General features: G+C 35.3%; 1 protein-coding gene across 1 annotated transcript in view; it reads left to right on the top strand.

The window, feature by feature from the left end:
- The window catches only part of PRTG (protogenin), a 118,508-nt gene that overhangs the window by 55,954 nt on the left and 48,716 nt on the right, over positions 1-13,838 (top strand). Inside the window, exons 3-11 of the mRNA XM_039216581.1 lie at positions 1,318-1,462; positions 2,435-2,568; positions 4,290-4,427; positions 4,680-4,838; positions 5,453-5,612; positions 6,412-6,659; positions 8,683-8,847; positions 11,592-11,897; positions 13,209-13,397. Of these exons, the coding sequence (XP_039072512.1) occupies positions 1,318-1,462; positions 2,435-2,568; positions 4,290-4,427; positions 4,680-4,838; positions 5,453-5,612; positions 6,412-6,659; positions 8,683-8,847; positions 11,592-11,897; positions 13,209-13,397 (1,644 nt within the window). The remainder of the gene's footprint in view (positions 1-1,317; positions 1,463-2,434; positions 2,569-4,289; positions 4,428-4,679; positions 4,839-5,452; positions 5,613-6,411; positions 6,660-8,682; positions 8,848-11,591; positions 11,898-13,208; positions 13,398-13,838) is intronic.

Genomic DNA, 13,838 nt, shown 5'->3' with positions numbered 1-13,838 from the left:
TTCCATCACCTTTTACCCTTTCCAGTCTAATGAAGCATAAGTCATGTAGATCTTATTCCCTCTGCTTTTCTTCATAACTTCTCATTTTGTTGATAAACCATAAAGGCTTATCTCCTTTTTTGAACTGGAGTCTGTGGAGGGGGAGTAAGACCATCATTGCGGCCTTCCCTTTATTTATGTTCTAGAAGACAGTACAGGAAAGGAAATCCACACTGTTACCTGGAGTCTGGACTCAATCAAAATATAAAACCATGGAGACTGATAACCAGCTCCTGGAGGCTTGCCTAGAATGAGAAAGAATTATCTTTAGAAATATCAACACTTAGAGATTTATCTCTACTTGGGAAGAAATGAGGCTAAAAATAGCCTCTTGAGTCTCTCTACCTTTTATTCATCAAACACACACATCATTTGCCTTCTCTCTCCTTTCTCATTCAGCTCCATCAATACCAACCTCATTTGACTCCAAACACAGAGTGACATGTCTGTGTCCAATAAGAATGAAGTCTTTGTTTCCATTAAGATATCTGTAGAGCCTCACCATTCATATAGCCACACCCAATTCTGTCATTCCTACTTAAACAGGCTGTTGGTCTTTTGACTTGAAGCTCCTTTTTTCACTCTATCCTGTGTAGCAAAGCCTGATTGATTTTTCCCAAACTCTGCTGTTATCAGGATTACTACTGTCCTTTGCTCAAAATTTTTCAGTGATATCTTCATTTGTGCCATGTTATAAATCTTCTTTATCTCTACTCACCTTCTACTTTTCCATGAACACTTAATCTGAAATATTCTACAGTAGTTAGTCCTGGCTCTTTCCTTACAATCCTGTGAACACAGGCTATACATGTAGAATGTCTTTATTTCCCCCCTCCCATCTGAAATGAGTCTTCAAAACTTAATTTAAAACCAATCCCTACAAATGATTTTGCCTTTCTAATCTGTTTCCTTTGATATCCCTCTTCTCTGAAATACAGTAGTATTTGAAGTTTGTACCACAAAGTTTGGTATATGATTACATAGCATTATTAAGTGTTTATTTTTGCTTCAGTTATGTTAAATTTTTTCTCCAAATAGGTTGCAAGTTCTTTGAGAATCTCTTCCTGGAAAGACTAGATTCCCTGAGCTAGGCAACTGCCAGTGGTTTTTCTATAATTATTACCTAAATTATCTTTGTGCTAGTTAAATTGTGTTGGTCTTCTGTCTGGGCAAGAATTCAAGTCTGATACATAATATCTAGCATGATGTTGTTTCCAAGTACAGTACAGTATAATAGTGCATGCATTTAATCTAAATTTGTCAAACTTTGTCTTAAAGCTATTTCTGCATTTGAAGTTCAGCCAATTTCTACTGAGGTCCACGAAGGTGGAGTTGCTAGATTTGCATGCAAGATTTCTTCAAACCCTCCTGCAGTCATAACATGGGAATTAAATCGGACAGCCCTCCCTGTAACTATGGACAGGTAAATGCAGCTTTTGTCTTTGGAGATGATACAGGAGTAATGAAGATATCATGAGACTTATACAGGGAAAGACCATTATGGAGCTTATTTTCAATAACAGTAGCAGTTATCAACTTCTTAAATACATTGCAGACTGAGGGAAAGAATTAGATCATCATTCTCTGACAAATGGAGAATAGTTTCTGTTTTTTGGTTTAGATCATAATTCAAATAGCCTATTTATTACTTTGTTGCTTTCCTCAAATATCTTTTCCAACCAAAGGACCACTTGAATACCTGGTTTATAGCCCAAGGTTTTAGGAAACCAAATTAGACCTTCATTGCTGCCAATAGCAGTACTACTGTAGGGGTCTCCTATGTATACCCTGGTAGCTGCCCACTTCTGTCTCCACGTTCCACTTCCCACTATTCACATATACATGTATGCACACATGCACACATACCTGTGCTCTGAAGGTGGTTGAGGTTTACGGATCAAGAACTTAGTAGAAATTCCAAAAAGTTTGATTCCTATTCTAATGAGTAGCAGTATTCCAAAGTAGATAAAAATCACTTGCTAAAATGGTAGGGTATTGAGTTGAAAGAAGTTATTCAAGAAAGTTTTTTTTTTAATTTATATCCAGGTGTACCATGGAGACTACATCTATATTTATAGGCAAGAAATCAAGATTTGAAAAAAGTCATACTAAGCTGTAGACCACCATTTGTAGAAGCTATAATGTCAAATGTAATTCTGTGTAAAATTAGATTGACAGATTTCACAAACCACAGACTGCATAATTATTTATGCTTTGGAGAGCTGTAGTGACCCAAATGCAAACAATTGAATCAAGCTAATATTTTAAAGGGTCTTGAAACTATTGCATTTGGCACTTTAAAAAGGTTGAACATATTAAATCTTAATCATAGAATGCATGTTAAAATCAGATTTAAAATCTACAAAGAACTTAATCATCTTATTTCTCATAACAGGATAACAGCCCTACCAACAGGAGTATTGCAGATCTATGATGTTGGCCAAAGGGATACTGGAAATTATCGTTGTGTTGCTGCTACTGTAGCCCACAGACGTAAAAGTATAGAGGCCTCTCTAACAGTGATTCCAGGTAACACACAGAAGTTATTTCAGTTTTTATTGGCCCAGCTGTTTTTCTTCTCTGGTGGTAGCAGTATGCCATAAAGTAGTACTTTAGTTTCATTTAGATTATTGTAATTCAGTTGGATATGGTCATTTTTACCCTTATTAGGCACCTCTTCTTTTACAGGCCAGCTCGTTTTATGTTATATCACAATCTTTAAGAAAGAATGAATATTTGTGCTGTAAATATTTCACTTTTGTTTTTAAAATATAAAATGCAAAAAAGAGACAAACCATTATCCATTTCCACCAAAATTGTCCATTATCAATAAATCTATTTGTTTCCAGTTTGGCATTTTTTGCTGTTTTAAGAAAAATTATAATTTGCATTTGTAAAAATAACACATGCATATTATATAGAGTATTGTCTATAAAAGTAAAAAAGGTAAATATTTTTACATTAAACAGTATAAAAAAGTATAAAGATAGAAGTTAAAAATATCTTCCCTAACTATCCCCCCAGTTCTAGTACCCAAAAATTATCATTGTTAACCTTAAGTGAACATAATTTTATATATTTTGCTATACATGAACATAGTTAGAAGGGAAACTAGCTGAAGAGATAAGTATGAAAAACAATATATATTTTGTTAAAATGGAACTATACATGCTAGTTTTTTATTTTAAAATAAATTTACTTGAATATAGTGGAAGAAAATCTGGATGAAAGACATTATTGAACTTCATATGAATGTTAACTTTCCACAAGATTCCGAAAAGATTCTTGAAAGTTAAAAAATCTCTTTGGAAGGGGTATCTGGGTGGCTCAGTTGGTTAAGCATCTGACTTCGGCTCAGTCATGAACTAACGGTTCATGAGGTCAAGCCCCACATTGGCCTCTGTGCTGACAGCTCAGAGCCTGGAGCCTGCTTCACATTTTGTGTCTCCCTCTGCCCCTCCCCCACTCACAGTCTGTCTGTCTCTCTCAAAAATAAATAAACATTAAAAACATGTTTTTAAATCCCTTTGGAAACTGTTGAGAAAATGAAATTATATTTTTAATGCCTTGTTTTAATATCACGTAGTATCTGTTAGCTTCCTGGTATGAAAGATTAAAGGCAAAAGCACTTTCATACTTCTCCCCTGTCACATAAATTCTTAAGAAGATTAGCGAAAGGATTAAATGAATATTTGAACCTCCATTAAAAGTGAACGATATGGAACAACCTAAACGTCTATCAGCTGAAGAATGGATAAATAAAATTTGTTGTATCTATATGATTAAATCTTATTCTATTCTTGTTACTCAATAAAAAGATAGAAATGCTAGTACACGTTGCAACATGGATGAATCTTGAAAACATTATGCTAAGTAAAAAGAAACCAGGCAAAAAAGATCATATAATATATGGTTCCTTTGTTATGAAATGTCTGGAATAGGCAAATCCAAAGAGACAAAAAGATTAGTGGTTGCTAGGCTGTGGGGAGAGGAGATTGCTAATGGGTATGGTGTTTCTTTTTGTGGTGATGGAAATGTTCTAAAATTGATTGTGGTAATAGTTCCCAACTCTGAAAAAACTAAAAATCATTGAATCACTTAGAATGGTGCATTGTATGTTTAAGTGAGTTATATCTCAGTAAATTTATATTTTGAAACGTGAATAACTTAAGAATAGATATTTTAACTTGTTTCACTTATTATTTCTTATTGATACTTTATTTTTATATTATGCCTTTTCCTCCCCAAAGCTGAAGAGTCTAATTCCTTCTACACACCAACCATTATAGCAGGCCCACAGAACATAACAACGTCTCTTCATCAGACTGTTGTTTTGGAATGCGTGGCCACGGGAAATCCTAAACCAATCATTTCTTGGAGCCGCCTTGGTAAGTTTTCTCAAGGAGAAAAGTCTTTAAACATTGTTCATTCTAATGAAACTGATAAAATGTTTATTTTATATATAAAACACATGTTTGGCATTTAAGTGACTTTTAACTTTTGGGCATTTCAGTGTGTAGAGAAAAGGTTTTTGTATAGCACATTTTATACTTTTTATGATATGATTAGATAGTGATCTTTTGATATAATTTTAGATCATATGTTACATTGTTTTAATTAAAGTATTGTCTTGGAAATAGATCACAAGTCCATTGATGTCTTTAATACTCGGGTACTTGGAAATGGTAATCTCATGATATCTGACGTCAGACTGCAACATGCTGGAGTGTATGTTTGTCGGGCCACAACCCCAGGCACCCGCAACTTTACTGTTGCTATGGCAACTTTAACTGTATTAGGTATGTTTTATTTCATTCTGCCATCAGGAGAATCTTATATATTTGAAGTTGTTGTTTTATCTCATTCATAGCTTACTTCTTCCTTTCTTGAATTCTGTAGCATTGATATGAAGGTTTATATGAACTATTGTAATCCAACAATGAATTTTAGGAGACAAAGCCCTGTGTTAAAATGTAACTATCATTCTGAAGTCATCCTGTTTGCTTGCATACCATTATGTTCTATCTTGTTTCAGCTTCCCTTTTATCTCTTTCTTACCTACCCACAAATCCACATATCCATCTTAAATTTTTTTTTTAAATTTTAATCTGTTGATCGTGTGCTATCACAGGTGGCTATATATTCTTGGGCTTAGTTACCTAGTATTATAATACGTATTTTTAGTGTGTTTACACAGAAGGTCTCAATAGGGGAAACTTGGGGGAAGTGTACATCTACATGAGCAATGCTGAGAGAAGGCATCTGAGATATATGTAGAATGTAGATAAGAAGCTCCGAATGTCAGATATTTTCAGGGATGGGGCTTGAGCTATTTGCTGTACTCTTCCTTGAATGACATTTGGTATCATTGGAACAAAGAAATTTTTTTCTTTTCTTTTTTCTTTAAAAATAGCTCCTCCTTCATTTGTTGAATGGCCAGAAAGCTTAACAAGGCCTCGAGCTGGCACTGCTCGATTTGTATGTCAAGCAGAAGGAATCCCCTCACCCAAAATGTCATGGTTGAAAAATGGGAGGAAGATACATTCAAATGGTAGAATTAAAATGTACAACAGGTAAGCTATGTCACTTTGCTACTATTTTAGTTATGATATAATGGCTTTAATAATTTTTATGTGAAATCATTGTAATATCAAGTATTTAAATTATCTTGCTACTTTATACTAAAAATAAAATAAATATGAAATTAAAATGATAACATCAGCATGTCATATATCCTTTTGTATTTTATATGTGGATCACGGAAGTGGTAGATTATAATGAAATAAGTGTTGGACAGTCCCTCAGACCTGAGTTCTAGTCTTGATAAGCCACTAGCTAATAAATTAATAGCAAGTATATCAATCCTTTGGGGTCTCAGTTTCTTCTTCCAAAAAATGAGAAAATTAGAAGGAAATATTTGAATCTCTAGGAATTTTTCCACAGTTCAAACTTAATAATTTTAAGAAATCTTTATTAGTGCAAATATGAGTCTTCTATTAACATTGTCATATGTTTAACAAAACTTTAAAATTCTGGTTGAATTGAATTTTATGTAACATTGCAATATCGTTATAAATGAGATGCTATTACAGAATACTGTATTTCTTAATAAACACCAAATTTTAAAAGAGATTAGCCTATCACTTAAAACAAGTGGCGTTTGGATATCACTAGTACTTATTTAGGTAGACTCAGAAAATAAGAGTGATTTTAAGCAACTCATAGATTTTTTTCAGTAGGGTTGATTATACATGCAGTTTTTTGTTCTTAGTAATTTCAGTCATTTAAAATGAGAGTCAACTTAGCAGTAGTTTAACTTTAGTTTTATATCATTCTTAGAATTTTTCATGAAAATATTTTTTCTTTCCTCAGTAAATTGGTAATTAACCAGATTATTCCTGAAGATGATGCTATTTATCAGTGCATGGCTGAAAACAGCCAAGGATCTATTTTATCTAGAGCCAGACTGACTGTAGTAATGTCGGAAGACAGACCCAGTGCTCCCTACAATGTGCATGCTGAAACCATGTCAAGTTCAGCCATCCTTTTAGCTTGGGAGAGGCCACTTTATAATTCAGACAAAGTCATCGCTTACTCTGTGCACTATATGAAAGCAGAAGGTAAGCAATGTGAGGAGTTTATTTTTCAAGTGGACTTGGTGTTAGTAATTTGTTTTCAGTGTGAATGACATCTTACATAATTTAGAAAATACTTTTGAACTTCTTTGGCATTTATCTCTTTTATTAAATAATCTATCACGTGCATATCCATTTTGCTAATTCTTTTATTATCGTATTCTTTGTGTAAGTATAGTTTAAGGTTTTTATGTTTAGAAATAAGTATCATCTCTGCTTGCTAAACATTACAGAGTGGTGAACTAATAAATTTCATTCCAGCCAAGAAATAAATTCTTTAACTAAGATTTAATATACCAGTGTAAGTATACAGTTACATAGGAACAATGGTGTAATTGCTTCATAAAATAATATGGTGAATTATGGTCACTGTAGCATGTTATTTTTAAGAGGGGAAGTAAGCATTTTCTGCTCCCCATAAGTTGATTTTACATGTTTTGAATGTTTTCTGAAATTATGTAGAAATCTCTGAACGGGACACTGTTTATCAATATGTCATATATTATATAAAAGTAGAAACCAGATCTGTCTCAAAATTTTTACTCAGAACTATTCTATTTTTTGCAATCTCTTTTATCCTACTATTTTCTTTCGGCAAAAAGATTAGAGGGAAAGGAAAAGCTACTTATAAATCCCAGAGATTTCTCTATTAATTTCTCCTAGAAACTATAGAAGTTCATAAATTTTAGTTGTACATCTAGTCTAGCTTTTATGCAATAGACATTAAAAACAAATTGCAGCACCCAAAAGTGATAGGATAAAATTGTTTGTAGAAGCAAGTGGTTTGTTGTTGTTTGTTTTTTGTACTTTGAAGTAGTATTTTGAAAAGGAGTATTTCGAATTTAAATCAGGGGTTGTGGTAGCCAGAAGAATGAAAGTCTAACTGAGCATGTTGGAGTATGTTAATTCCCTTCTTAGTGATTTAGGAAGGTGAAAGGAATGCTGGTTTTGGTGGAGGCCACTCTTGTTCCCTATTATGGTTGTTTCATTAGAGCCTCCGCATGTGGCTCAGTGGTCTATTCAGAGACAGAACAACGCTTTTTAATTCGAACTCAAGGACCTTGTTTGGTAGGTCAGAAATCGTACTATGCAGTTCCTAATTAACGAGCCATTAGCCTGTCTGTTTTGAAATGGCTGTAATCTTGTCTAATTAAAATGCTATCAAGTTAATTCAGAAATGTGGGAAAACTTAATAGTGGAATTTGCCTTCTGTTTTGTTTATAAATCCGGTGTGGGGAGAAGGGCCTTCGTCCTTACAGAGTTTTGATGAAGTTGACGTGCATTTACTGCGAACTGTTCACAGGGCTGCCAGCGCTCTTGTTCCACTTTACAGATTGGCTCTGTAGGAATTAAATCCCACAAAAGGCAAATTCTTTTCTATACCTTGCCATGCATATTTTATTAAGAATTGCTGAGAATTTTTTTCTCCTTTGGGAAAAAAATTCATTGTGGAACAAAGTGTTTTGAAGCACATTCTCTGCCTCCTCATTCTTTTGCTTTCAGTGTAAATAAAAAGAACAACTTGTGTCAGTCAAATTTAATAGAATCTCTAGGGCCAAAATGAGATCTTTTGCAGGACAACTTTTGGCTTCATTTGTTTTTATAAAGAGTAGAGCCATTACATTCCCTACTGTCTCTCCATTCATGTTTCAAACAAGAAAGCCATGAGTTTAAGCAAGTAAAACTTCCACTGTTATGAACTGCAGTGTTCTACAGTGTTAAGCTCTATTGTGTTACTGCTGTACGTTGTCTCTGCTATGGGTTTTGACTAGATGTTCAATGAAGTTTAGAGAAGATTATTTTCAGTTTGATTTATTAGGGAAAAATTCAAACTACTGCTGTGTAGCAAGACACAGTTATTTTTAGAAAATTAAAACCTTCCCATTCCTATTTTTTTAAGGGTCACAATAGATAACAGAGACAAGATTGTAGGACCAGGAAGGGAAAATGGTCTTATGAATTTTATTTTGAATATTCACAACTTTTAAACACTGGTTCTTTAATCTAGGTTTAAATAATGAAGAGTATCAAGTAGTCATCGGAAATGACACAACTCATTATATTATTGATGACTTAGAACCCGCTAGCAATTACACTTTCTACATTGTGGCATATATGCCAATGGGAGCCAGCCAGATGTCTGACCATGTGACACAGAATACGTTAGAGGATGGTAAGAAAAGACAAGACTAGTATGAATATTAATATGTTTAATCAATTTCAACGAATAAATGTGTTTTAAAGTAGAGAAAATCTCCTCTTTTAGGTTGAAAAAATAACCAAAAACAAGGTGACAACCAGCAAGCTAGTTTGCCATTTCAAATTTGACTCACTTTTTGACAGTCACAGGATAGGGGTAAAGAGCTTTTATAACTTATAATGGAGAACATAAATTTTAATAATAAAATTCTTGTATTTCAAGTTTCCTAGCTTAAATTGTAAATCTATTGTAGTTTTAAAATATTTTTTGACATTGCAGTTTTTTTTAACTGAGTAGAACAAAATGTGAGATTTTCTAGGCATGAATAAATAAATATATAATGAGTAAATAGATTGAGTGTATATAATGATAAGAGGCCAGAGGTCTTGGGCTTCTGAAACTAGGAGTTTATGAAATTTAGTTACCTGTCAGTTTGAAAAATTGTTGTAAAATCAGCAGTTAATTTATTTTTAGTTATAATATGTTTATTCTGCTTAGGGAGGAAAGTAATAGTTGTTCAGTTTGTTAACTGACTATGGATTAGAAATTGAGTTGTAGTCCTTTTGAAGGCAGGTCTTCTCATATTTTTACAGTGGTGGGAAATCCCATCCATTAGGAAAGTCCTGAGACTGATTCTCTCCCTCTCATTCATTATCTCTCTCTTCAGGGGCTCTGGAAGGCCTTTTTGTACCCTTCGCTGTGAAAAGTGAATGATTTAACATATGCCAAATTATACTATCCTTCCTTTAGAGGTGTTTCTCATCCTCACAAAATGGTCCACCCTTAGTTTTCAAAACATTTTTTGTATAAATGATTTCCAGATCATTTCCTTTGTTCATTTGGTCCCAGATCTCTTACATACATCTCTGGTTATGCCTCTTATTTAGATGTTTATAAATTCAGAGTTTGACTAAATGAAAACAATATTACTGAACTGGGTCCTAAATTCCAAGTTCAGTTTTCATTTAAGGGTCTGTTTCATTTTAGAGTGAATCACAGTAGTTATGACCTCTCTAGTTATCTTCTCACTTTTAACCTCTGACATGCATATCTATGGTGAAACACAAGCTGGTAGGGGTGTTCTCCTGGGGTTTGTGGGGGTTTTTGGTGTATGAGGTGTATTCCTCCCTATGTTTTTGAAGAAAAGGGATCTAACCATAGCAAGCTACTTGTTAAAGCTTGCCAATTCCAGTTAACTTTATGATATCAAAGTTTTTTCCTTTAAACCTTTCCTTACTCTGCAGCTTTTTCATTTCATGAAATTTCCTTTTGTCTTCTGGAAAAGATGGAGACTTCTGAGAGTGTCTTTCACATTTCTGCACCAGTTTTTCCCCATTTCTTAAGCCCATATTTCTCAAACTGAGATGTGTGGGTCTTGGAGGGTACACAGCAGTGTGTAGCAGATATAACCAACTAACACTTGGAGAGGGCTTACCCCTGCCTGTTCTAAAAACCTCTTCATTATCTCATTTAATCCCTACATAACCCTGTCATAGGAAAACTATTGTTACATAAGAAATAGTAAAGTAGAGGGGATAAGAATGTGGGCTTTGTTCAGTCTGCTTATATCTGCTCCTTCACTAACAACGTGTGACTTTGAGCAAGTGATTTGACTGCTTTGTACCTTAGTTTCCTCAACTGTAAAGTAGAAATGATCTTAGTACTTCCTTTGGTTTTTGTGAGAATTCATAAGTGCATACACATCAAGGACTCAGAAATGCTTAATTGATTTTCTCTTTTCCACGTATTATTTCATTCATGCAACAAATATTCATTGAGTACCTATTATGTGTTAACTAGTAGTGAACAAAAGAGACAAAAAATTGTCCCTGATTTCGTGGAGCTTACTTTCTAGTGGGAAAGGGGGCCAGAGGAACAATAAGATCAGGGACGCCCGAGTGGCTCAGCCGGTTAACCATCCTACTTCGGCTCAGGTCATGATCTCATGGTTCCTGAGTTCAGGCCCCACATGGGGCCCTTTGCTAATAGCACAGAGCCTGCTTCAGATCCTCTGTCTCCCTCTCTTTGCCTCTTCCCCAGTAGGTTGCATTCATTCTCTCTCTCTCTCTCCTCTCTCTCTCTAAACATTAAAAAATAAATAAATAAACAAGATGAACAATCCATTAATTATATTCTGTGTTGGATATTGATAAGTATCTAAGAGAAGGGGAAAAAATCAGGAGAGGGGAGTATGAAATGTTGGGAGGGTTTGAGATGAGCTAGAGTCACCTAAGAAGGGCTTATTGAAGAGGTGACATTTGAATGAAAACCTGAAGGAAATGAAAATGAGGGAGCTGGCCAGGTGGATAAATAGGAGAAGTGTACTCTAGGCAGAAGAAATGGAAATTGCCAATGGCTGGAGTGGAGGGAACAAGTGGAAAGCACTAGGAAGAGATTGAGGCCCAGAATTATTGAGAAGCCAAACCATATGAGTAGATACGGCTTTGTATGAAGTCACAGTGGGGGCTTGGGCTTTTACTATTAATGACATCTTATTTTCTTTGATCCTCTATGCTGTGATTGTCCCTCATAATTATTCCTTCTTTTTTTCTGGTTTGTGGTCTACTTGACTGAAAACCTCGACTGCTAGGGCTAAAGGTATCTCTCCCTTTGTTATGTTAGGTCTTGCTCTTAAGAGAAATCAGTAAATACTAGTGGGCTAATTGACAATTTTGATTCTAAATATTCATAAGCAACCTGTCTTCTTGTATGAATAGTTCCCCTGAGACCTCCTGAAATTAGTTTGACAAGTCGAAGTCCTACTGACATCCTCATCTCCTGGCTGCCGATCCCGGCCAAGTATCGGCGGGGCCAAGTGGTCCTATATCGCCTGTCCTTCCGCCTCAGTACTGAGAATTCCATCCAAGTTGTGGAGCTCCCAGGGACCACACATGAGTACCTTCTGGAGGGCCTGAAACCTGATAGTGTCTACCTGGTGCGGATCACTGCTGCCACCCGAGTGGGGCTGGGAGAGTCATCAGTGTGGACTTCACATAGGACACCCAAAGCCACAAGTGTGAAAGGTAAATTTCTAGAAACTACTGAGTAAAAATAAGACAGTATTTTTAGTCTTTTTAAATCTAAGTTATGTTTAGGGGCACCTGGGTGGCTCAGTCGGTTAAGCATCCGACTTTGGCTCACATAATGATCTCACAGTTTGCGAGTTTGAGCCCCATTTTGGGCTCTGTGCTGACAGCTCAGAGTCTGGAGACTGCTTCAGATTCTCTGTCTCTCTCTCTCTGCCCCTTTCCCACTCTTGTTCTGTCTCTTTCTCTCTCTCTCAAAAATAAATATTTAAAAAATATATTTTTAGTCTTTAAAAAAATAAAATAAACCTGTTATGTTTTTTTTGTTTTTAATTTCAGAGAGAGAGAGAGAGACAGCGTGAGCAGGGGAGGGTCAGAGAGAGAGGGAGATACAGAATCTGAAACAGCCTCCAGGCTCTGAGCTGGCTGTCAGCACAGAGCCCGACGCGGGGCCTGAACCCACGAACCGTGAGATCATGACCTGAGCTGACGTCAGACACTTAACCGACTGAGCCACCTAGGCGCCCCAAACCTAAGTTATGTTTAAATTGTTTTATGAATGAAAATATTCCATAGATCATGGACTTAACTGAAAATAATTTTAAACTTTTTGTTGAGTAGTCCCATTCTACTAAAGTTCAATAGCTTGTAACACTTTTAGTTACTCTGTTAGTTTGCTTAGCAAATTGTTTATAGATGGGTGGGTCCAAATCAAACTGAATTACCAAAAGGTAAATACTAATAGAGACCTAAGTAATATTATTACCCTATTTTTTTTAAATCGTCAGTTCAATAGACCATAAGACTAGAAAGTTCTAGACCCTCTTCGTTTAATAATGTGAAATATAACATGACGGGGGTTTTGTTGTTGTTCATTGATTAATTTGGTCCCCAAGTTTAATACCATTGTGAAAATTTGTAAGGTAAGTTAATTATTATTTATTATTTTTTATTTATTATTATTGTAAGGTAAGTTAAAATGTAATTGTTTGGAGGCCCCTGGGTGGCTCAATCAATAGACATCCAACTCCAGCTCAGCTCCTGGTCTCACGGTTCGTGAGTTTTGAGTCCTGCATTGGGCTCTCTGTTGTCTGTGCAGAGCTACTTCACATCCTCTGTCCCCCTTTCACTTTACCCCTACCTCACTCGTGCTCTCTCTTTTTTCTCTCAAAATAAATAAACATTTAAAAATATATATATGTATATATGTTTGGAATTGAATTTTTTTTGCAACTGTTAGCTTAAAGCTGTGTGTATTTATATGAATGACAGATTTTTTATACATATATTTCTGGTGAATTTTTCTAGCCCCTAAGTCTCCAGAATTACATTTGGAGCCTCTGAATTGTACCACCATTTCTGTGAAGTGGCAGCAAGATGCTCAGGACACCACAGCCATTCAGGGCTACAAACTGTTCTACAAAGAAGAAGGACAGCAGGAAAACGGACCCATTTTCTTAGATACCAGTGACCTTCTCTATACTCTCAGTGGTTTAGGTGAGTGAGCCCATATTGCACTTTCCTTTTTTCCTTCTTTTCTGACGAGTTGGGAAAAGAGTTTCTGGATATAGCAGAAGAACTGACTTACTGGTAGAAAGCGAAGAATTGCCTTTATTACATCACCGTGTATCACTATTGGTCTTTGACTCACCATTGTGAGCAAACTGGCAAAATGTCAGATAACTGTGGGATCTTTCCATCTTTCCCTCACCTCTGGGCATCTGGTTTTCTTTCTACAGTTCACTTCTGGTAGAGTGAGCTTTGATAAATTATTGTGAGTATGTGGTGTATGTAGAATAGGAATGTAAAAAAGAAATATCACCAAATGATCAGAAGATACGCAGAAATTACGATTAACTCAGAAATTGCCTGAGAGCACTATGCAAGTGTATTATATTTCCCTGTAAAATCTATTTAAATCATGTACAAAATAATGCT

The sequence above is a fragment of the Hyaena hyaena genome, unplaced genomic scaffold (assembly GCF_003009895.1).
Source record: "Hyaena hyaena isolate Hyena2069 unplaced genomic scaffold, ASM300989v1 scaffold_645, whole genome shotgun sequence".
Taxonomy (NCBI): Eukaryota; Metazoa; Chordata; class Mammalia; order Carnivora; family Hyaenidae; genus Hyaena; species Hyaena hyaena.
The sequence above is the reverse complement of the archived record's forward strand: the minus strand, read 5'-3'. Positions and strand labels throughout refer to the sequence as shown.